Raw genomic sequence first — 24,666 nt, forward strand, 5'->3', positions numbered from 1 at the left:
CCCAGGCTGGAGTGCAGTGGCGCGATCTCGGCTCACTGCAAGCTCTGCCTCCTGGGTTCACGCCATTCTCCTGCCTCAGCCTCTCCGAGTAGCTGGGACTACAGGCGCCGCCACCACGCCCGGCTAATTTTTTGTATTTTTAATAGAGACGGGGTTTCACTGTGGTCTCGATCTCTTGACCTCGTGATTCGCCCGCCTCGGCCTCCCAAAGTGCTGGGATTACAAGCGTGAGCCACTGCGCCCGGTGCTACATCCACTTTCAACCTATAAAATGGTGGAGTAGTTGAAGAAAGCATATGTTAAAATATCTTTTATTATTGTTTAATTTAAGCCAATCAGGTTTAAATGCTAGTTCTGGATATACAGATTAAATCTAAAATTGAAAGTCTAAAGCAAGTGTTGCTAGCTGGCCATGAGTCTATGAGAGCATCGTAAGGAAGCAGACAATGGGATAGAAGGCCCTGAAGATAAGCCACTGTTTCATTTTGTTCAATGGAGATGAGCTGGGACAGAGAGGCCACTCTGAGCTTCTCAACAGCTCTCTTCCTTGCCCCCGCGGGCATTCTCAAGAGAAGCTTCAGAGATTTTTTTAATAAGACTTTTAACATGATAATTAATAATCTATTATAAAAAATAAATAGAAATGTTCTTTAAAATATTTTTCAATGGATGCATTTTATGTGAGTTCTACAGTTACAGACTATAGATATTTTCACATTGTCAAAATTGATTTCTTTTGCTGGTTACACTGTAACAGACGCATTTAGATGACAGCGCCAAGGAAGCCTCCTGAGGTTTGTGGTCTGTCTGTTACCTCTCAGGACTATTGTGGCTTCTATGAAAGAGTTTTTTCTCATTCTGCATGGGTTTACAGTTTGCATCTGTGGCTTTATTGCAATGTTGTTTTGCTTTTCATAAAACACACTACTACTGCTAGCAACAACATCAGGACAGTGCAATAGTGGCCTCTTAGAATCCTCGTACTCCCTTCAAAAGCTCTGAAAAGCGGCAGTCCTGACCCCCAAGCTGTCCATTGCATTCCAGTCTGATGTACTGAAAGCCTTTGGCCAAGGCTGGTTAAGATTCCAAAGCTTGTCTCTGCCTTTCCGCAGTCGACTGTAAGCACTTTGCCCTCTGTGTCTTCTACCTTTGCAAACTTGTGTGAATTTTGTTTACTGTATGATAGTTTAGATGTTTCAAATTGTATTGAAAGCTCTTCCAAAAATGGAACTGTGGTTTCTGCTTTACCCAAATGCACACATACCATCTCCATTCTCTGAAACCCCCTGAAGACATTGTGGGCTGTATAGAGGAGGGAGGACCCTTGGTTAATATGAATCCACTCTGAAAGGCCCTGATAGGACTCTTGGGCAAAGTTTGAAAATAATTATTGTAGAAAGAAGCCTGGTTTTCTGTTCCCAGAATCATCCCTTGGGTGGAAAGGCACAAAGGCACCATCATTGGTGGTTCCATTGGAAATCCCAACCTACTTCTGTTTAAGTCAGTTCAGATCATTGTGCCTAATTAGCCATATTTATCATTTTCTATCCCAGGGAATCTGGTCTTGGATATGGGGGCATGCGGTATATTTAATGTATCAAGCTGACTCTTTTTCATTCTACTGTCTAAGTTGTTATATTAAAGAAACATAGAGCTGGGGGCAGAAAAAAAAATGTCAGGAACAACTGTGCTGTCTGTGGGAAAGCATTACTCCTCTCTGATGCCTCCCTTTCAGCCTCGCTGGAATCCCACGCCCTGCTGCCCCTGCCATAGCTCCTCCTGTGGCCAGCCTGAGGCCCCGGTAAGCTGTCAAGGTGACATCCACAGCTCCTCCTGCCCTCCCATCCCTGGAGCTTCCCAGGACCCTGGCCTCCACAGGCCCCATGCTAGGAAGTGGTATCACAAAGGGACGATTTCAAGGCTACAAATAAATTGGTGCTTACCTCCTCCTCACAAGAAGCCTGTATGGTGTCAAAGCGCCTAGGAAGCCTAAACGTGACGACACTTGGTCTTCCTAAACTTGATTCCCTAAGATCCGTGAATGAGGCTCCCCCTAGTGGCCAGCTGCAATTCCTCCTTCTTGGATGTAATCCATGAAAAAAATCAAGAAGGAATTCTTTTCACTTTAATAATAGGTCCTTTTTTTACTGTTTAAACCATTCTTTAAGGATTTTTTAAATTTGCAACATCAAACATATTGGTGTACAGCCAATTTAAGAAGGCTTAAGTGTACTCCACACTCTGCCATCCAAATTCAGTCAAAAACTGCTCATCACAAGTATTCCACAGTGGTCATGGAGAAACATTGTCACTTCCTAAGTGTTCATTCCCTGGCTTCTTAATAGCTTCCCAGTTGTGTAAGGTTTTATAATGATTTGCATTTATTATGAATTAAATACTGAGTTTATTAAAGAGTACTTAATACCCGAAACTTACCTTCTATTAACGTATGGTAACTTTCTGAAAACTTCGATGCCAAAGGCAGTATTTGTGCTCTAATACCAGCTTTCAGTTCTCCGTATGAAGAATTAACATAAAATGTAATACTTCATAAAGGAAGCTGAGGAGAGGTCAGCCTGGCTAATGTTTTCTTCCGAGAGCTTTGCTTCTGTCATTCTCTGTTGCACAAAAAGCATAATGCCAATAAATCAAATTGATGGCTTGTTTCACAAGTGGCCTTGATAAAAAGGTAGAAAAATATCGAAATAGGCAAAAAAAAAAAAAAAAAGGGTGATAATGATGAATTGCAGATTTTTTCCTGTTGATAGAAAAATCATACAGATATCTGTTCAGTGACGTGTTCTCAAACACATGGCAGGCGTTTCTTTTCTGTGATCATTATTTCTGTGAGAAGCCCAGCCCTCGCCTCCATCGGCCCCTTCACTCCCACTTGAGGCATGCCCCGTGCTGGCTCCCTGCTACCCCCACATTGCCCAGGTCTCAGTTCTTCTGCACATGGGTGGGCCCAGCCACCGGGCACCTTCTAAGAAACCTTGAAACTGCACCAACTCCTGCACCAAGCCCTTCTTTTTACACCGTGGGACTGACAATCTGTGTCACATAGCTTAGCCCCCATCGTATAAGATCTCACTGAGACCTCTAAATTGTTTGTTTCCCCTTGAATATATAGAGTTCCTTGTACTGTAGTGTTTTTATGGGGTCCTTTCTTACTTTCTCCTGTCATCCGGCTCTGGTTAGCACTCCCTCATCTCATGGAGGCCAACCTTTCTCAGACTGAGTTAGGTATCCCCTACAGAACCTTCTCCAGTTGTCCCAGCATGGGTACAGGCTCTACATGTAAATGATCACATGGATGAGAGGAGGAATGTGAGTCAGTGGCCTTCATCACGCTACATCACAATGCCTTGTTCACATATGCCATGATTCCTTGACTCTGACGTGCCTCCAGCTGTCTCCTCGGTTGGAAATTATTGTCTAACTTTCATAATCCAACTCTGAAAAGCCCGCCTTTGCCCCACCAACTCCCCTTGTGCTGGCTGGCTGGGATTCCCATTTTGCATTAATGCTTTTATTCTTGTGGATAGAAAGATCTTCAGCAAGTTCACTGCAGCCCTGTTTTGTTCGTTGTACTACTTCGGGCACTTGAAACACAAGATAAATATTTAATATCAGTCTGCTTGAAGGAATGTTGGGTTGCACCCAAGTGCTGTTTCCTGGCACCACTGCTCAGAAAACGTTCCACCCCCATTCTCACCCCAACTGGACTCCTTCTGAACTCAAAGCTCTGATTCCAGCTCACAGTCACGGCATCCTGCTCCGCATTCTGGCGGGTTCCCAGCCTCTGCATCTGGGCCTGGCATCCTGATGTTCTCACTTGTTGGATCTCCTTAGACACCTCTGCCTCAGGTGCCTTCCTAGGCCCACATAGCAGCCCCTTCATCTCACCATTGCCAACTATTCTCAGGCAGAGAAAGATGTGCCCTGAGGGACCTTCTCCAAATGTCCTAGCAGGAGGGTGGGTTCTAGGTGTAAAGGAATGTGTGGATGAGAGAAGGGATGGTGAGTCGGTGGCCTTCATCACACTGCATTGAAATTTCTTGCTCACATTCACCATGATTCCTTGACTCTGAAATGCTTTCTACATCAGATGCTACTTAGCATTTCAGAATTTAAAACTCAAGAGGTGAGAGGGAACCTAGAGATAACCTCATCCAGCCTCTAATTTTGTGGATGAGGGACCCAGGACTCCAAAAGTGCTGTCCACTTAAGTGAGTTTTTATTTCCAATTATTTAAAATAAACGTTTCCTCCTCCCTCACAACACACACACACACACACACACACAAAATAATGCTGAAGAGGCTGTAATCAGGCCTCTTGAGGATGGAAATGTAGGCTTTGGAGTAGAATCAGGAACGCAATGACTGTGAGGTCTGCAAAGGTTTCCTATCCTTGGGTAAGAACCTTTGGAATAAATCCAAGCTATTTATGATGAGCAAGATCCCAGAGAGTGGTTCTGATTCCAGCCTCATCACAGTTTATAAGTAGTAAATGTTGTATTAAAAATACCTACTTACTCTGCTAGGCACTTAGCATCTACTGGCTCATTTATGCTCACAAGAGCCCTTGCGGGTAATATCTATTTGACAGTTTAATAGAACGGGGGCTCACAGATGCTAGATAACTTGCCTTCCCAGTGGTATATAGCAAGTAGATGTTGGAGCTGGAATTGGAATCAAGTCTTGGAACCTTATGGTAGAGGCAGATTGCAGAGGGTGCCAGGTTGTGTATGGGGTGAGTCACAGGCAGACGGTGCCCAGCACTAGGCAGGGATGCCCATGTTTATGGGCATCATGGCACCAAAGTTGCCTTGTGGTGACTACTCAGCACCCATTGATCAAAATCACATTGGTAAGTCATGGTAACCTCACATAGTACCTATTCCTATTCTTCTCTACTCTAGTTTCCTAAAATATGTTTTTCAGCTGTTGGTCCCATTTATTTAAAACTAGGTTCTAGGCAAAGTGTAAATTCATCTTAAAAGACATTTGATAATTTTTTAAAGTTAATTTATAATTGTATTTCGATTAAAATAATCTAGTAAGAAAGTACTCAGTATTATAATAATACTTTACAAAATGTTTTATACATATAATAGTCTTTCAAAGTATTTTCAGACATTATTTTATTTGATAATGAAAATAATCCATTTTATCTAGGCAGAAGCTAAGACTAGAATAAGAGATTCAAGTTCACATTTTCGTTACAATTAGCAATCAAAAATAGTACTAGTTGTCATTGTAGCAGTAATAGTAATAAGTGCACATTCACAGTCAGATTTAACTGTCTAAACTACCTGAGGCAGACTTACATTTCTATGATAAATACAAGAGAGTGACTCTAACCAAAAATTCCACCAAACAAACCAACCCCCAAAACACCTCTAGAACGCATATGCTGCATACAGCAAATGAAAATGCCAGAATGTATCAGAAGAAATTTTTCTCTCAGTATTGTTACCTTGTGCTTTCGATAGCAGAGATAATACGATGCCAGTCCCACCAACGTTCTTCCAGGCAGAGATGAAAGCACAAATAGAGAGGTCGCATTGGGAAAGGAAAAGTAGGTCACACAGCTAATAGAAAAGCTTTCTCCCCACAGCAGTGTTTTTCCCTTGAAGTCTGTTTTCTCTCCTGTCAATAGCCCTCCACCATGTTTTATTTTTGGTTAGTATTTGCCTGGTGTTCCTTGTTCCATCTTTCTACTTGCAGCTTTTCCTTGTCAATGAAAAGGATATAGGTTTTAGGTGTGTCTCTGGTGAACAGCATGTAGCTCTATGTCCTTTTCTCTGAGCCAAACGTCTCTCTCTCTCTTATTTGACAAGTGTGATCCATTTACCTGTATTATAATTATTACTAAAATCTTTTAAAACCCAATTTGTGTCTTTTTTGCTTCTATTGTTTTTCCTTCTTCTCTGCCTTCTTTTGGACTCCTGGAGTTTATTCTCTTTTATTCTCTCTAGTGACTTGGAACTTATATACTCTAGTTTGTTTTTTCAGTTATTACCTTAAAACACGTAACATGTACACATGATTGACAAAGTATATTATTAATAATATCTCCACTTTCTTGTTGAACAATACAAGGACCATGCTCTGAGTCTGGTAGTTTTTCTCATCTTCCATACTAGCATGGTTTAAATTTTTCTAAATTTAAACTGCTCAAATTATTCAATATTTATTCCTGTTTTTGTTAAACAATGTATTTGTTTACTATTTTTTCCAAATACCATTCCACCTTTCTGGACTCTGTTTCCATATTACTAAAATGCTTCCTTTTATAATCCTTCCCATGAGGGCTTGTGTATAATATACCCACTCAGATTTTGTATTTTAAAAAGTCTTTATCTTTTCCTCATTGTGATTATTTATAATTTTTTCTAACATTCTGAAAACAGGATTCCATAATTTCCTGGCCTCTGTGGGAATGAGATTAACTCTCCTGTCCATCTAACTGTTGTATACACTTGGTCCCTTGTCTCGGTGGGAGTTTTTGTAGGATTTGCTCTTTGTATCATGGGCAGTAGAGTCCGTGTGTCAAAGTGCAGCCTGACTTTCATTTTTGAGACTCAGCTGTGTATTCTCAACTACAGACCTCATAATCCACTCTAGGTCTGCAACGTCATTGTCCAATATCTCCTTGTGTTTTGTCTCTTCCCTGGTCTTTCTGTTCTGCTTTTTTCAAACTTTTATCAGAGGTATGTTGAATCTCTTCATCATATCCTCTGTGTCTCAGTCTCTTTTTCCTATTTTCCACTTCTTTATCTTTCTGTGCTATTTTATGGTTTATTTCCTGAGATGTTTCTTAGCCTCTCCCATTCACGGGCAGTTCATCCAGTTCCTCAATAACCATTTAGTTTTTAATTTCAATATCTACAATTTCATCTCTAGAAAGTTTATGTGGCTCATTTTAAAAAATACTTGTTATTTTTCCTTAACAACTCACTCATTCATATGGATTATAATCCCTCTTTTGTTACTTTAATCTTAATTTAGAAGCTATTTCAGATTGTTGTCGTATCTGCAGATCTCGTGGTGCTAATTCGACTACCTCTTATGTTTTTTGACTCTTCCTCATATGGTCCATTGCCTTAGGTACTTTATAATTTGGTTTTTATTGTGAGGTTATGTTCAGGAGGAACTGCCCCAGCCCCCAGATGGGACATCCCTGCACGCTGTAGTCTAAAGTATCACTTACCAGCAGTGTCAATCTTGCTTCTGCCGTAGCCCCAAGGATTTTCTCTGGTTTTGACCTAATTAACAACCCTTCAATTTGGAATTCTTATTATGAATCAGGTAATGTAATTTCAAACCCAACACTTTAGGGTTTGGATTGATCCTTGGAAGCTTATTGATACTTCCCTGAGCTGGTGAATGGGGCTCTTCTAGGCTTCCTTGTACAGAAGGAGTAGTGGTTTGAGGCTCTGGATTTTATTCAAGAGTCTTAGTTGCCGCTGTCCACATTTTGCTGGCCCAAGGAAATACCTTCTTTTCCCTATGGGTGTTAAAAGCTCACCCCCTAAGTGCCATAGCCTGAGTCCTGATCCAGGACACTCCTGGACCCTCCCCACAGCCTCAGTTCCTTTATCACTGAGCTCTCTCTTTGTTTCTGTGCCCTGGTAATTTCCCTTTGAGTCCATCATTAAAAATAGTAAACAGAATCAGCACGTATTTGATGAGTTCCTACCATTTAACAAACACTATACTGGCCTCTGGGAAAACAGAGACAAGTGCAATGTGGTCACTGTCCTCAACCAGCTCTGCATTTGGCCAGAGACAAGCATGTCAGCAAAAATGATGCAATGTGGTACCCAGTGGAGCAAGAGTGCGGGGATGTGGCTCACCCAGGGCGAAAGGAAGAAACAGGTTGATTTTGTAAAATATGATTGATTGGCATAAAGAAGTCTTCCTATGGGAAATTAAAGGACAATTAAATAATCAAAGTACACATCACAGTCTTTGTGACATTAAATGTTACAAGTAATTATTGCTCCGGCTTGTTCCTGCCATTCGGAATGACAGTCCTCAGCTAATTAAAATGCCAAAGTAGATGTTCCTTTAGGCAAATACACAAAAGTACATGTTTATATGAAACACGAAACCACTATATTTTCCAAGCAAGATTTTAAGATGGATTTTGTTTTTCTAATAATAAAAGTTTGCTTCTCAGCCACTCTGATATCTTTATAACTTTTCTGGATTTTTTTTTCATTTTATTAACTTCACTTAATATGAGCTTCTACTTCTCTTCAAGTGTCTCATCTTATTGTTAAAATGGAAACTAATGAAACTGTAAATGAAGTCTACTTTTATAATGATTAAGTTAAATTATGAAGAATTAATTTTAGAGTGAAAAATTTAGATTTAACTGAATTTGAGAGACTACCAGTTGTTTCCATTGCAAGTGGATCAAAACAAGGGAAGAAAAAAAAGGAAAGAGAGAGGGAAGGAAGAGAAGCTGGCTGATATTTTTGGTGGAGCATGTATGAACATTTTGTTTTTCTGAGGAGGATCTTCATGTACTGGGTTAAGAACATTGGGATTCATCCCACGTTTTTCCTACCACACCCCACTGCTCATTGTCCCCACCATCAATTCTATGACAGGATTTTCCTTTTTTTTTCTGAGACACAGTCTTGCTCTGTCACTCAGGCTGGAGTACAGTAGTGCGATCTCAGCTCACTGCAACCTCTGCCTCCCGGGTTCAAGCAGTTCTGCCTCAGCCTCCCTAGTAGCAGGGATTACAGGCACCTGCCACCACACCCAGCTAATTTTTGTCTTTTTAGTAAAGACAGGGTTTCACCATGTTGGCCAGGATAGTCTCGAACTCCTGACCTCATGATCTGCCCATCTCAGCCTCCCAAAGTGCTGGGATTACAGGTGTGAGCCACCGTGCCTGGCTAGGATTTTCCTATAAATTTATATTTCTTCTTTTATTACATCTCCCACTACATTTAGTACCAATCCCTTGTTTGTTAGTGGATGAATGTGATATTCACATCCAAGTGCATTTCTAGAAGGTACACGGTGAGCTCACTGTAAGTAAGAGCCGATCATGGGGTTCAGTGAGATGATCAAGTAAGGGAGGAAACAGATGTGGTTGAAATTATGCCAGGAGTTAAACCAAAGATCAAAGCAAATGACTCCACCGACTGGGCTCACAGCAGGCATTTTCTCATTTTCAGTTGAATAGTATCTTCCAAATAAAGGCCAAAATATTTTTTGAGATGTTGTCATTTATAACATTTAATTAGGATGGTCTGAATTTTGATAAACATTTTTCCACCAGGGCCTTTAATACTTAATCAAAAACAGGATAAACTGAAGCCAATGATCACATCAAGAGCCAAGTTGTAATTTTTCTACAGAGCTACAAACTGAATCAAGGGTCTCCATTTTTCTTAATCAGATTCCTTGCATTTTAGGATCTTAGTCTTGTTTCTCCTCTTATCCCCATCATTGGTTTCTTCTGCTTCCCCCACCAGCTTGATCCTCCACTTCCTCTTTCGTCACTGTCATTGCAATTGTCAACCCTCTGTTCTCTTCTAGTTTCTTGTCCTTGCCAGAAGCAATGCCTACCAATTTTTACACTTCAGAACAGGTTTACTTACCTTGTCACTGCTTGGTGACAAGGAAAGATAGCCGCCTGTCTCCCTGACCTCTGGAACAACACATTTGGCATAAGTTTTAAAACAATTGTGAGGGAGAACTTTGAGGTGTGCATGGAAAACGCATGGGTGAATAATTGAACCAAATGCATCCTGAACCTGTTATGCCAAACCCATGTCTGCCAAACCCCCGTGCGTCTAGTAAGTAGCTACAAGTGCTGCCAATTTGTCATTTTGCCTGGCATGTCACACGAACAGAAAAAAAATTCCGGCATATCTGCCCAGGTCTGTTTTAGTAAATTATTAGCCTATGAGCAGAATATAACATATTCCTATTAGATAGCATATTTGACAAGATTATCACCATGTATTTTTCTAAATCTTCAAACACAGTAACTTGTTTTAATTTTGTAATTTCAAAAATTTATCTGTGTAATAACTAGATAATATTTTACCTAATTGACAGTGATATGCAATCTTAGCTAGATGTACATTTTCTCCTGAAGTAATAAACTTTTTAAATGTTCTGCTGTTAACATTTCCATTATCGTATCTATTGATAATTTCTGTATACGGAAATTATCATAATTTCACAAACATAAGAGCATTGATTTTAATAATTTTGTCTTAAAGGTACTAATTGTAGTCAATCTGGATGTGAATATATAAATACTGTCTTAATTTGCGAGAATCGAACCAAATGCCATTATCTAATGGAATCTGAGCTAGATGAGCATAATATTTCATTTGAAGCTCAACTCTTCAGATTGTATTATGGGTTGGTGCAAAAGTAGTTGCGGTTTAAATGTAATGGCAAAAAAAAAAAAAAAATCTCAGCTACTCAGGAGGTTGAGACAGGAGAATCACTTGAACCCAGGAGGCGGAGTTTGCAGTGAGCAGAGATTGTGCCATTGCACTCCAGCCTGAGTGGCGACAGAACAAGACTCCGTCTCAGGAAAAAAAAAAAACAAAAACAAAAACAAACAAACCTTCTACAGAACACAGATTTGACTGTGTTTTGTGATATTAATATTATTAGAAGTAGCATGCATTAAACAATTATGATAACCATTCGTGGGTGGATGTTCTCTGGCTACCTGACCCTGTAAGATGCTACATGTTCAGAGCATTAAGGGACATCTTACTGCATGACAGATTTAGTGCCATCACCAACCCCTATCCAAACCTGCTCTTGAATAGAAGCGTCAAGTACAGATCTGGTTCTTCTGTTGCCGGTGATCAGATGCCCTGCAGAGCTGGGCCGAGGGCGCCCCCTGCCGCCAGCCAGCAGTCCAGCTCTGGGCAGCCTCTGCGGCTGAGGGCAGCACTGGCTCAAGCTCCCTGGTAGGTACCCAGAGAAATGAGATGAGGGCGCAGGAAAATCAGCCCAAGAAGTGAACCCGGAACCTGGTCCCGTGTCTCCCTCAGGGGGGGCATGTGCACTGTACACAAACATTCTTCATCTTTTTCTATCAGGAGCTGGAAGGAAGAAAAAAAAAAACATGGTGGAAAGGAGTAGAGAGGAGATTTTGTTGTTGTTGTTTACATAGATATAAAGCAAATAGGATTTTGGTCATTAAAATGTTTCTAAGAAATATTGTGTTCTCTTCATTGAAATAACAGGAAGAGCTAACTCTTGTAAGTCCTGTTGCACACACCTTCTCTAACTCATTTAAACCTCTGCGAAGACGGAGGAGGCAGGTACTGTTATTATCCCCGTTTCAGAGAGGAAGAAACTGAGGCCTCATTTCAGAGAGGATCGTTAACTTGCAGCAAGTTTCCCAGCAGTAGAGGTTTGAAGCTAGGCTATGGCTGATTCTTTACCCTTCTCAACTCCTCCCTCCTGTGTTTAGACGATCATTCAACTGTTGTATCGACATTGAACATACAGCAATGCTTAGGGCAACAATAATTTTAGGAACAATACAAAAAGAAGATGTGAAAGAAGTAGAGAACTAAAAGCGCAGCCTATTTGTGCTGTGTGCTGTTCAGGAATATTCTTTATTTGAATTTGAATTTCATTGATGTCACACCAGCTTTGTTTGCCAATAGGTTGACTTAGTAGTATCAATCAAAGGGCATAATTTATGTTATTCCTTCTTCTGAATTTCTTGAAATCATCACCTTTGTTTGTTTCCAAGACACATAGCCTTGGGACCATAGTCCCGTTAGTGTGAAGATAAAAATGTCAATCCCTGGAGGACTTTTATGTCCTGCTTGTCATATCAGATAACGTATGCAAATTATGCCCACGCAGCATCTGTATAGGCAGAATTGATGTCACCCACAGTTCAGTGGAATTCTGTGTACTTCTCCACACTCATAGCGGGGATAATATGGTGAGAATAAGGTGAGAATCCTTGGAAAGGTGGCCCTCAAGATGGGTGAGCTCATGCACTGAGACCCCATGGTGAATGGGGAGCAAATGCTGGCTGTCATTCCCGAAAGATCTCAATTCCTTCTTGTATCAAAAAAGCTTCCCCAACCCCCATATGTATAGCAGCATATTGACAAGAGCCAAGAGGTGAAGCAACTCAGTGTCCATTTTATGAATGGATAAAAAAAGAAAAGTATAGATCCATACAATGGAGTTTTATTCAGGCTTTAAAAAAGAAGGAAATCTTGGCATAATGCTACAACATCATGATCCTTGGGGACATTAGGCTGAGAGAAATAAGCTAGTCACAAAAGGAGAACTACTAGATGGTTCCACTTACACGAGGTCTTAGAGTAGTCACAGTTGTGGAAACAGGAAGGGGAATGGTGCTTGCCGGGGGCTGGGAGGAGGGAGGAACGGGGAGTTGTTTTTCCATGGGTATAGGGTTTCAATTTGGTAAGACTGAAAATCCTAGAGATGTTACACAACAATGTGAATGTGGTTGTCACTACTGAACTGTACACTTGAAAATGGTTTGAAGGGCACATTTTATATTATGTGTTTCTCAACACTGTTAAAAATTGTTTGGAGGGAAAAAAGGAGCTTCTCCGTGTGGGAGAAAACCCCCACAAGACCAGACGAGATCACACAAAGCCATCATGCCTCATGCCTGAGATTTTCAGACACCGTATTTGTAAGTTCAGGCGCCAAACTAAGTCTGTGGTCTGGGCTGTATTCTTGTGATCTGCTAATGCAGCATTAAAAGGGTTAGGAGATGTGTTGATCTCTTTCCACATAAATCAGCTGAATAAATGATAACTTTCATCATAGCTGTGATCAGAGACCCAACACATCCCCCAGAGTGATTTAATTAACTGACATTTTTCCTTTGAGAAAGGAATCACTTAAAAACATAACTTCAGGTCTGTTTTAAAAGACATACAAGCACATTGTACCTTTGTCATAGGCATTTAATTTGTTCTCATTTGGTAGCAATGATGCCAATGTAATTTTAATAAGGTTTGTGACTTTGTATGTGTCCCCAGGGGAGGATAGAATCTACATGTTTAGTCTGTGAACAATGTTGGTGCTTCTTGTGGTTGTAAACACTGTCATCAAGAAACTGGAGAGAAGTCATCAACTAGCAATGCTTCTCGTTTTCTTTCTCTCTTCTCCTAGCAATGCAGCAAAAAAGCCTCTCCTCTGCTCATGTGGCTTTTGAAGTCCTCGGGCATCATTGCCAACCGCCCCTGGCCACGGATCTCTCTCACGATCATCACCACAGCCATCATATTAATGATGGCCGTGTTCAACATGGTAAGCCCCAGAGCATGGCCGTGTTCAACTTGGTAAGCCCCGGACCGTGGCCCTGTTCAACGTGGTAAGCCCCAGAGCATGGCCCTGTTCAACTTGGTAAAACGTGGTAAGCCCCAGAGCATGGCCCTGTTCAACTTGGTAAGCCCCAGACCATGGCCGTGTTCAACTTGGTAAGCCCCGGACCATGGCCGTGTTCAATGTGGTAAGCCCCGGTCCATGGCCGTGTTCAACGTGGTAAGCCCCGCACCACGGCTGTGTTCAACATGGTCAGCCCCGGGGTGAGTCAGGGCTCACAGCAGGCAGGGCGTTCTTCCCTTCTGGGACCTGTCCTGTGGAATTTTGGAAACTTGCGTTTAGCGCCTTTGCAACACCAGTTGCTGCCTATTAAATTTAGCATCTCATGGCTGCAGCAGTCATTTATCTAAGGAAAGGGATGCTTTCACGGAGCCAGCTTAAGAGACTGGGTGACTCCTTGGAGCAGTTCCCCACTCCCTTGCTCACGGTGGCCCCTCGACAGGCTATAGAAATGACTGCAGTGTCTTAAGGATAGTCATGAGGGGCAAAGGAACCGTCAAACTAAGGAGAGTGCGGTGTCCTGCCCTGGAGTTTAAAAGACCCGACTGCAACCGTGTGCTCCGCGTCTCACCAGCTGTGTGACTAGAAAGACGTTTTCATTGAACTCCACAGGCTCCATTTTCACTTCTTTGAAAGTGTGAACCAAGACTTCTCTACCAAGGTGGTTCTAAGCATTCAATGAGCCAATGTTCCCACCACACTTAGGACAGTCCTGGCCATTTTGTAACTATTGAACCAATGGCCACTCTGACTATACCACTTTCATCAGTGCTGGTTATCTCCCCCACAATAGACACTGGGCTCATCAGGGTGCTTTGAGACACGTCCTTATTGTTCTCACATCAACAGCAGCAGCCGTAGGAGATCTGATGCTTCCTGTAGTGGAGGCTTCACTCACTGTGGGAAATGCAGAGTGTTAGGAGATGTAGTCCTTGCCTTCCAGGGACCCAAAGCCAGGTTGTGGTGACAGACCATGTATTATTTCATAATAATAACATCGTTTTTATGAAGTAGAAAGCATTCATGCAGCAAAGTGTAATATTTATTGTATATAAGGATGTGTCTGGTACGTGCTGCGTGCTCAGACACCAAAGACAGTTCTCTGCCTTCCAGGAGTAGGAGTAGGAGACAGACAGCTGGGTAACCTCATCGTCAAGTCATTCTGAAACGAGGAGGTGAAGGCAGCAACAGAGGCATGAGGGGAAGGGAGAGCAGGGCCTGCTAGATGGAGTCCTGAAGGGCGGAAAGAAGGAGTCTGCCACATGGACCTGGAGGAAGTGAGGGGTAAGGGCAGGTGGGTGGAAGGGGAGAAGGAGGGATGTTTGCATCTGGGACAAGAGCAGAAATTCATATTAAGAAGTAGAGAAAAACAAGGCTGAAGAAGTGGATTAGGACCTTGAATGTCTACATGGGGTCAGTCCTCCAGGTCATGCTAGAGATCGTAAATTCCTCTCAGACACCTGCAGATTCAGGTGAGGGTGACGCCACCTGGACCCCAGATGGGCCAAGCACTAGCAGCAGGGGTGGGGTGGCCTCTCCATTGATTTGTGTTGCCTAGAAATTGATCTTAGTGACACCTGCAAAGGGGCCTTCAGAGAGAAGCTGTAGCTTGTCCTCCCTGCTGTCTAGAGGTGAATGTGTGCGATTCCTGCAGGTTTTCCTGTGTCATGACTTTGGGGACAAGTATGCTGGCAGCCCTACCTCACCTGCCTGTGTGTCCCAGCTCCCTCTCAGGAGCTCCCCAAGAAAGAACATGAGATCAGCCCTGATGTGGGGCTCCCCAGGCATGTGGGCCACTGAAAGGTGCCACCACAGCTAACTCCTCCAGCCACCCACTCAGCCTCCAGAGCAGCTAGTTCAAAGGCTCATCTGTTGCTGGGGAAGGAGGGGCTCAGCAGGCAAGTCCATGCAGGCCACAGCCTCCCAGGGCTAATGCAGGCCCTTGACTGGCAGTCCCCTGTGGAGAGGTCCTGACAAGCCAGTTCCACCACTGGAAGCCCTCCTCCTGCCCTTCTGTAAGATGAGCGAGTGGCACAAAGTGGGTCTCCCCTTCTTCCTGGATGTTTGCCTCACCCGAGGCTCATTTTCTGCTGCAGGGATTATGAGGCCTCCCTCTGGGGGAGGAGGCCTCCTCTTCTAGGTCTCAGGTGTGCCTGGATGGTGACATCATTTATTTCCAATTAGGGCTTAATCCAGAGTGAATGGGAAGAGCTGAAGAGGGAAAATGTGCCATGTCTAGACAATAAGCAATTCCCTGGAGTACCACTGGGCTCCAGAAAGATAGAAACGCCAGGGCTCAGGTGGAGACCTGCTGCATTCTTCCACCCGAGGCACCTGCTCGTGGGAGCCAGACTGGCCAGCCGGAGGCATTCTGCCTGAAGAACAGGGTCGGGGTGGGGGCGCTGGGGAGTGGTTCTTGCTGTGATCCCAGAGCTTTCTTCAGGGGAACAGCCTCAGGGTGGGGAACTCAAGATGAGAGATTTAAGACAGGCACAGGAGAGGCTTTCTTGAAAGAGCCTTTCTGCAGACACACCACGAGCCCCAAGAATGCCTCAGCTCTATGCATAGGCCATTCCCTGGATACTGCAAGGATGTGAAGAAATCACAGAGGAGGAACCTGGACAGAGAGAGAGGCAGGCAAGGGGCATTGGCCTGAGATGCCAGAAGCATGAGTGTGTTTTCTAAAATGGGTTTTTCGGGCTCAACTTTGTAACCTGCATTTATGCGTTAGTCCTGCTGTTCCAAGACCCAGCTCCCCGGGAGAGCGCACTGCCAAGCACCAAGTGGACTTTGGTAGATGGAAGCTGCAAGAGACTGGGTCGGAAGTTGACTCCGTAGCCAAGGGGCTGAGGATGAAAGCACACTTGAAGGGCAGCAGGGTGCACAAGCTAAGGTTCCGATTTACTCAGAACCATTGGGTGACTGACACATGCCCGTAAAATTAAGCCTCCTCCTGGACCCTCAGGAGTGTGTTGACCGTGCATGCAAGCGAATTGAGCACACTTCCTGAGAGTTGACCTTCACTGGCCAGTAGCAGCACATATGAGTTAGGGGACAATACATTTAATATCATATACACACCCCTAAGAGTGAGATCATTTTTTCTTTAGCTCTTATTATATAAATTTCAGTTGTGGAATATGATGTTTTGATAAACATATACATAGTGAAATGATTACTACAGGCAAGCAATTTAACACATCCATCACCTTCCACACAGCCTCTTGTGTGTGTGATTAGAGCACCTAAAATCTACTCCCTTAGCAAATCTTAAATACAACAGAATATTATTAACCAAGTCCTCCAGCTGTGCATTAGAAATCTAGATGCATTCATCCCACATGACTGCAGCTTTGTACCCTTTGACCTACATCTCCCCATTTCCTGGCCTCCCCCACACCTGGTAACCACCATTCTACTCTCTGTTTCTGTGTATTCCACTTTGTTTTATTCCACATACGAGATCATGCAGTATTCATTTTTCTGTACCTGGCTTATTTCACTTAGCATAATGTTCTGCATATCCATCTGTGTTGTTGCAAATGACAAGATTTTTCTCTTTTTTAAGGCTGAATAATATTCCATTGTGTATGTGTGTGTATCAAAATTTCTTTTCTTTTCTTTTCTTTGAGATGGAGTCTCGCCCTGTCATCCAGGCTGGAGTGCAATGGGGTGAACTTGGCTCACTGCAACCTCCGCTTCCCAGGTTCAAATGATTCTCCTGCCTCAGCCCCCCAAGTAGCTGGGATTTCAGGCACCTGCCACTATGCCTAGCTAATTTTTGTATTTTTAGTAGAGACGTGGTTTCACCATGCTGGCCAGGCTGGTCTTGAACTCCTGACCTCGTGATCCACTGCCTCGGCCTCCCAAAGTGCTGGGATGACAGGTGTGGGCCACCATGCCCAGCCCAAAATTTCTTTATCTAATCATCCATCAATAGACAGATTGTTTCCATATCTTGGGTGTTATGAATAATGCTAGAATGAACTTTGAGGAGATCTTTTTTTTTTTTCACATGCCCTAGGAAAGTGCCTTCCATTCATTAGTTATTAAATGAAAGAATGAGTGAATGAATAGGTAAGCATACAGCCCTTTAAATAAGAAACTATTTCTTTTTGTAACATCTAGTTTGACCTTATAAAACCAGGATTTATCACCTAATTCTTAAAGACGATATAAATGAGAAACAAATCCGGTTTGGAAGCTAACTCTATTTTGTATAGCATAATTAGTCATGATTGACAGACAGTTCAGTCACTGTCTATAAATGTTTGACAAGCTGATCATTTAGGAGGAGACATTCTTTCAACAGTAGCTACAATCCTTTAGAGAGAGAACAACTGCCTTCAGTAACAGAAATATGTCTTCCAATGTTGTTTTCCTTCCTCCACAGAAGACACATTAAGAGTATGATGGATGACACTTGAGATGTATTTCTTTCTCAAAAATCATTCATCACACTTTTTAATACTTTTAATGTGCCTTCTGCAGATTTTGCACATACCAAGCTGCCTTCTGTAGCAGTAGGAGCAGGAAATAAGCTAAATTACCTTCCCCCACTTTTCCTGTCTATCGATTAAGGGGGAGAAGAAATCGGAGCTGCTCAAGCACTGAATTCCTCCAAGAGTGCAGAAAAATACCATTTGTATTGATACCTGGTGCCATGAACCACACGGGTGTTCCTCTTGTACTTATGTCAAAGAAAAATCATAAAACTGTAGGAAAGTTGATGTTAGGTACAGAAAGGAAGTAACATGACCTAGCTGTAGAGCCTTGTTTATAATGTCTTATTAATCACAGAAGAGGCAGGACGTGTCCATGGGGCTCTGCCTCTGGCCACACCTGAGGATCTGCAGATGCCCTGGACTCCTGAGCTCTGTGTGAGGCAGAGGCAGTGCTCGGGGCCACACACAGGTGGTGCTCATGCAGCACTCAGACTGCCCAGGCAGACAGGCAGGTGAGGAGGGAGCACCTGTGCAGGGCGCTGCAAGGGAAGCGGGCTCCTGTCACTCATGTCAGGAAGGCGACACCTTCTGCTGAGGATGTGAGTGAAACTAGTCTTTACCTACATGCAGTTCAGTGGTCCCAGGATTGTTTCTGTCTCTTTTTACCTAGTCCCACTTTAACCTGTCCATCCTGGAGCAGTTTCTAGTTAAAGGAGTACAGCTTTTCATGTTTTTCTCAGTATTTTTTGTTTTTCTGAACACATTTTCCAGACTGGTGGAGCCCCATCCCCAAGTAGTATTTCTATTTCTCAGTTGTTAACCGGGTGAGACTAATCCAGGCATTGGACTCACATTTCAGCAAGAATAACAGTTCTTTGTGTTGGTGGAGGTGGGGGGCTGTGGGAGCGCATATGCTTTAAGTCACTGGGAAGAACATTTAATCTGCTCTCAGAAAACTTCATCGTTTTAAAGTCATAGCCTCAGTCACGTCCTCATGCATAGCACCTGTGATTTTTTAAGTTGTCCCTTTGAGACAGAGGAAGAGTGCTTTCATTTTCTTTCTTTGTTTTTTTTTTTTCTGTTTCTAATGTATTTTATTTTTTTATTTTTATTTTTTTTTTGAGAGGGAGTCTCGTTCTGTCACCCAGGCTGGAGTGCAATGGCGCCATCTCGGCTCACTGCAAGCTCCGCCTCCCGGGTTCACGCCATTCTGCCTCAGCCTCCCAAGTAGCTGGGACTACAGGCGCCCGCCACCACGCCTGGCTAGTTTTTTGTATTTTTTAGTAGAGACGGGGTTTCACCGTGTTAGCCAGGATGGTCTCGATCTCCTGACCTCGTGATCCACCCACCTCAGCCTCCCAAAGTGCTGGGATTACAGGCGTGAGCCACCGCGCCCAGCCTCTGATGTATTTTTTAATTGTGTAAAATATATATAACATAAGGTATATGATTGAACAATTTTTAAACATACAATTTAGTGACATTAAGTACATTTGCAATGCTGTGTGACCATCACCGCCGCCTATCTCCAGAGCGCTTTTCATTTTCCAAAACAGCAACTCTGTCTCCATGAAACGCTCACTCCCCCTCCTCCCTCTCCCCAGCCCCAGGTCACCATCATGCTGCTTCCTATTTCTATGAATTTGCCTATTCTAGGGACCTCACATGAGTGGAGTCACACGATATCTGTCCCACTGTGTCTGGCTCCTTGCCCCTGACATCGTGCCCTTGGGTGTTCCTTTTCTTCTGGAAGCCCCAGTCCCTCTGCAGCAGGTGAGCCTCGGTTTCCCCTGTGTTTTTCCAGCCAGTGGCAAGCAGCCCTTATTAACTGCCTCTGTGTCATCGCCTGCTATGACTCTGTACCTCAAAGGGGAGACACGCGTTAGGAGTAACATGTGACAGCTTGAGGCTTGCCCTGACCTGCCTCTGCTGTTGACTGCATGGATGGGCTGGTTCATCTCAAGTCTCCACGTCAATTTCCAGTCACTGATATTTATTCCCAGCCTGCATTTTAATGACCCTTACAAGAGCCAGGGTCAATGGGAACAGTGTGTTCAGAGAACTGGCTTTTTAAATCTCATTACTCATTGGTATTGAATGCCAAAACGTCCAAGTCAGTTTTATTTCCAATGAATTGTGCGATTTTAACAGGATATCTTAAACACTCGATGTTTATCCATGTGATACCAACACCTCAATCAAAAGTGGAGAAAAACAATTGGTTGTCCATGCTTGTTTCATATACAGTGTTTTTTCCATCTTAGTCTCCAGCTGGCTGTTGAGAATCACATATGAGTAGCCGAATGTGCTGCCATTTTATTCCTGACATTTTGAGAATGTCGTCACTTGATTCCTCGCAGCATTTTGCAATTTCGTCTGAGAAATTTCCAAGAAATTTATTATAAGTAAAGCATATATAAATCTGTGAGCCACCCAGACAAGGAGTTAGCCATAGTTAACTAGTAGTCTACTCAGGTAGACTTCTAATTCCAACCAAATGACAAACACAATGATGTCATCAGGCATAAAACAATACTAAAGCACCTGTTCACAATTTAATGTGATTCAAAAAATGTAATTCTGATATGTTTTAAATTGCCTGAGAAATGTAAAATTTGCCAGTAAACTAAAAATATGCAGTGTTCATTAGCATTTTATTTAGGATGTTTTGAACAGAATGATGACATCATTGCCGCAATTGTGACAAAGGATGTGGAAAATTAAATTGGGTCCAGAGAAGAGCTCCCTAAATCATTATGATGCTAAAAATATTTTCAGTGGAGAAAGTTGGGGCAGTTTTACCTGGAGGGAAGGTGGTCAACGTATTAGTAACTCTCTTGAGTATTTGACTGGCTACAATTAGGGAATGACATGAGTTTGTTACTTTAAAATGCAAAGAAGACGGAGGAAGGGAAGCTGATTCAAAATTGTAGTATGATTTTAGACAGAATGAAGAGTTTCTTGAATTTACGGGTAGTTGATATTAATAAATACTGGAAAGACCATAGCAGAAGTGGGTTAGGAAACGTTGTGTGTAGTGATTGGAGTTTTCTCTTGTACTTCAAGTTCAACCATCATATTTATTGCAAAACCTCCTTGCAAGACACATTTTTCACAAAGTAAACTACTCATTCATTGTATGTCAAGAATGCAACACTTCATTTTACCTAGTTTTTTGCCTATAGGTGATATAATCAAGAAGTTTTTCTTAATTATTTTAAGATCCTTGGCACTTAAGACTAGTAACCCACCAAGCTAAACAGTCTCCTTTTGTTTGCCATTTGTTGATTTTTTTTTTAATATTTAAATCAATTGAATTTTTGGTCTATCAAATCTAAATCTAAATCTGTGCCCTTTTGGAGCCTGATGTTTACCAAGCAATTATTCCATTCGTTTTTTTTTCTAATCCCTGATATAAGTTTTTCCAAAATGTTAGCACATTTGTTGTTCAGCCAGGGATGTGACGATTTTTACAAGTTCTTTCATCATACATAAAGAAATCTACTATGTTTCTTCGATGCTTAAATCAGCATTTTGCCAAATTTAATCACATGATATAATGGGCAAAAATACTGTATCTCGTATCTCTATTGACTGTGAGAGGAATGTTCCCAAGAATAGACTAAGTAAATGTCTTCTTATCTGTCCAAATAAATTAGTTTAGGTATTTGACAAGAACTATGCAATCCAGAGAAATAACTCCACAGAAACAAACAAAAGCAACCATAGAAACTATAGGGAGGTTTTAGTTTTTAAACCTTGAATATGTATGGTTAACCCTATGCAGAAAACACAAGCTGTTTAATAGGTTTATGGATGAGATTAATTTCTTTCAGTAAAAGGAATGGGCTGAAGTCATGATTCTCTGGTTTGTTTCCAGAACATTCCTCTGACCCTTAGCCACATGACAGAAAAGTGGCTGATCCTTGGGTATTTAGTCTGTGTGCAGCTTCTGTAGGACAGAGAGTGAGCGAGAGAGAGAGAGAGAGAGGATGAGAGAGAGAAAAAGAGAGATAAAAATTTCTCCTGCCTTGCTAACAGGTTGATACTGTCCTTCTGATGCTTATATTGGTGACCATTACATAAGAGCTAATTATTTTCTCAGCATTACCCTTTTTGTTTTTTTAGTTTAAATCCCCTTTCCAGCAGTCCTGAGAACATCCATCCTTTTAAATTTTTCACCCCTTATGATCTGAGTTGCCAAGCACTTACAAATAATAGATACAAATGTCAAGGCTGGTGATTGCATTTTGCCCATAAAGTTAATTTTCTTTCTAAACATAAAAAATTCATAGGACAGTATTGACTCATTTAATGTTTGAGCCAAGATGGCAAAATACTGGGGGAAAAAAACATTCTGAAGGCTCCGATTTGATGGTAGAGAGTTGAATGTATACATGGTGATATTGGCTTCAAAGGTGATACCGGTTTCAAATGTAATTCTAACCACGCCCTCTGCCCAGAGCTTTGTGTACTTTTAATTTACTCTCTGCTAGAGGTACCTCCAATTCCTTTAATGTGAATTTTGAAGTTCTGGGATTCTCTATTGAATATATAGAACAATAAATTGTTAATTACTTATTCAATAGAAATTCCCGAGTCCACATAAACAATCCTGTTTACTGTGCATAAGGAACATAGAATTCATCAAGTTAGCACCCACCTGCTAGTTATTTAATCTAATTTGCACTAATTCATTGAAAAAAACCTTCTCTTTGCAGTTTTTCCTGAGTGACTCAGAGGAAACAATCCCTCCAACTGCCAATACAACAAACACAAGCTTTTCAGCCTCAAATAATCAGGCGGCGATTCTGCGTGCGCAAAATTTGTTTTTCCTCCCGGTAAGAACATTGCGATTATGACTGCTTTGGTGGCTCTCCTGTATGCTCGTAGTCTGTATAACATATATCCTTTAGTCTCAGATCTTTTCTAGACTTTGCATTTCCTCTCTGGTATCAATCCCTGAGTGGTCCTGAATTTACAAATGTCAGCCTCTGCTAGAAGTCCGGGCCCTTGGGGACTGGTTAAACTTACATCTGAAAACTTCAATGTTATTGTCTTGCTTTCACCAGTAATGTTTGCCTTCTTCTCTTAACCACTACAGCATTTCTAGCATATTTCCTACCATATGGCATTCAATTATAAGGCACTATGTTTCTGGGTTTCTTACTTAGAGACATTGCTAATTGTTCCAGTGAATTAATATTATCCCCCTTAAAGCTGTGATAAAACTGCCCACATCTCATTATCTTCCCTCTTCTTTGGCAACATATGTTGCCCAGTGATTCTATTCCCTAGTAATTCTTGCTAACTGATTCATCTTAACCAGTGTCACAAAGGACCTAGGTTGAAACTTCAAAACTTATTAACACATTCGTCTTCTAAGTGGAGAGTTAAGTCAGTTATTTACTGCTTAGCAACTTTGTTCTTCCATAAATCGTTTATGAAAAAAAAGTTTTGCTACTGTCCTTTTCAGTTCCCGAATAATTATCTGAAAGTAGTGCAGATTATGCTTGTTTAGTTTCCTTCTCAAATAATGGCTTTTGAGAATGCTAAGTGAACTATTTTGGGGACTGGAATTGGTAATTTAATATGTATGCTTTCAAAATTCCTTACCAAAATTTTTAACTCCATTAGCTATGGCAATAAAGTGGACTTATTTTCCTATTCCTCCTTCTCTGATTTGCTTCCTTGATATTTTACTCTGGTCCTTTTTCCCTTCCCATCATTTAATTTCTTGGGAAGCTTACAACTCCATGCACAGATAGAAGTGGCTTCTGGGCCGGGCACGGTGGCTCACGCCTGTAATCCCAGCACTTTGGGAGGCCAAGGCGGCCGGATCACGAGGTCAGGAGATCGAGACCATCCTGGCTAACACGGTGAAACCCCATCTCTACTAAAAATAAAAAAAAAAAAAATTAGCCGGGCGTGGTGGCGGGCGCCTATAGACCCAGCTACTCGGGAGACTGAGGCAGGATAATGGCATGAACCTGGGAGGCGGAGCTTGCAGTGAGCCAAGATCGTGCCACTGCACTCCAACCTGGATGACAGAGTGAGATTCCGTCTCAAAAATTAAAAAAAAAAAAGAAGTGGCTTCTGGTGTTCTTTCCTGGAGGCTTCTGAGGCCTTGACTAGGTCATGGGCAAAATGACCAAAGTCCAAAAGCAATGTCCCCATGGGCTTGGGAAGAGGGAGGTGGTAGAGGTTCATCTCTTACCCAGAAGGTCCTGCGCTTCAAATTAGGTGTCATCATAAACTCCAGTGAGGGCCAGGCATTGACTTCTCTGTTTAGTTATGTGAAAAGTGAAAAGCTGGAGTCATTGTGAGAGTTTATTGACTGTAATCTCACTGTGGGCCATTTGTGGGCCATTTGGAGCTCTCTTTTTTAGAGAAATATTTAAATTAACAGTGTGGCCTGCCTCTTCCTCCTTGACCCAATGGTGTTAGCATCCATATGATCCATAGGCTGGATGCTGGGAAGAGAGTGCACCGACCAAGCAGTCCCCCTTTCGCATCCACGTGGCACTTTGAGTTTAAAATTTTAACATGAAGATGCATTTTGACAGGAAAAAAATGTATAGCTGCAATATTTTTTTAAATCTTTTCTTCCACTATGTTTGAGCCGAACAACTCACCACACTTGGCATCACTAAAAGAATAAGGAAATCATTGTGAATTTCATTTAGGTAAATCTGTATAATATCTTATTTGCAATCAAAGAAAATTATTAAAAACTTAAAGTGGGGAAAGGCAACATTTACTCAACCTTTAAAGATTCTGAAAAAGCACACAATAGGGTCTCTAAAATCTAGGTGGGATTTAGTA

At 42.1% G+C, this 24,666-nt stretch overlaps 1 protein-coding gene across 1 annotated transcript in view; it reads left to right on the forward strand.

Annotated features, from left to right (window-relative positions):
• Positions 1 to 24,666, forward strand: part of ADCY2 (adenylate cyclase 2) — a 432,640-nt gene that overhangs the window by 352,483 nt on the left and 55,491 nt on the right. The window contains 4 exon segments of the mRNA XM_058430099.1: positions 9,187 to 9,203; positions 12,722 to 12,744; positions 13,184 to 13,321; positions 22,563 to 22,682. Coding sequence (XP_058286082.1) covers positions 9,187 to 9,203; positions 12,722 to 12,744; positions 13,184 to 13,321; positions 22,563 to 22,682 — 298 coding nt within the window.

Source organism: Hylobates moloch, unplaced genomic scaffold (genome assembly GCF_009828535.3).
Source record: "Hylobates moloch isolate HMO894 unplaced genomic scaffold, HMol_V3 SCAFFOLD_17, whole genome shotgun sequence".
Classification (NCBI taxonomy): domain Eukaryota; kingdom Metazoa; phylum Chordata; class Mammalia; order Primates; family Hylobatidae; genus Hylobates; species Hylobates moloch.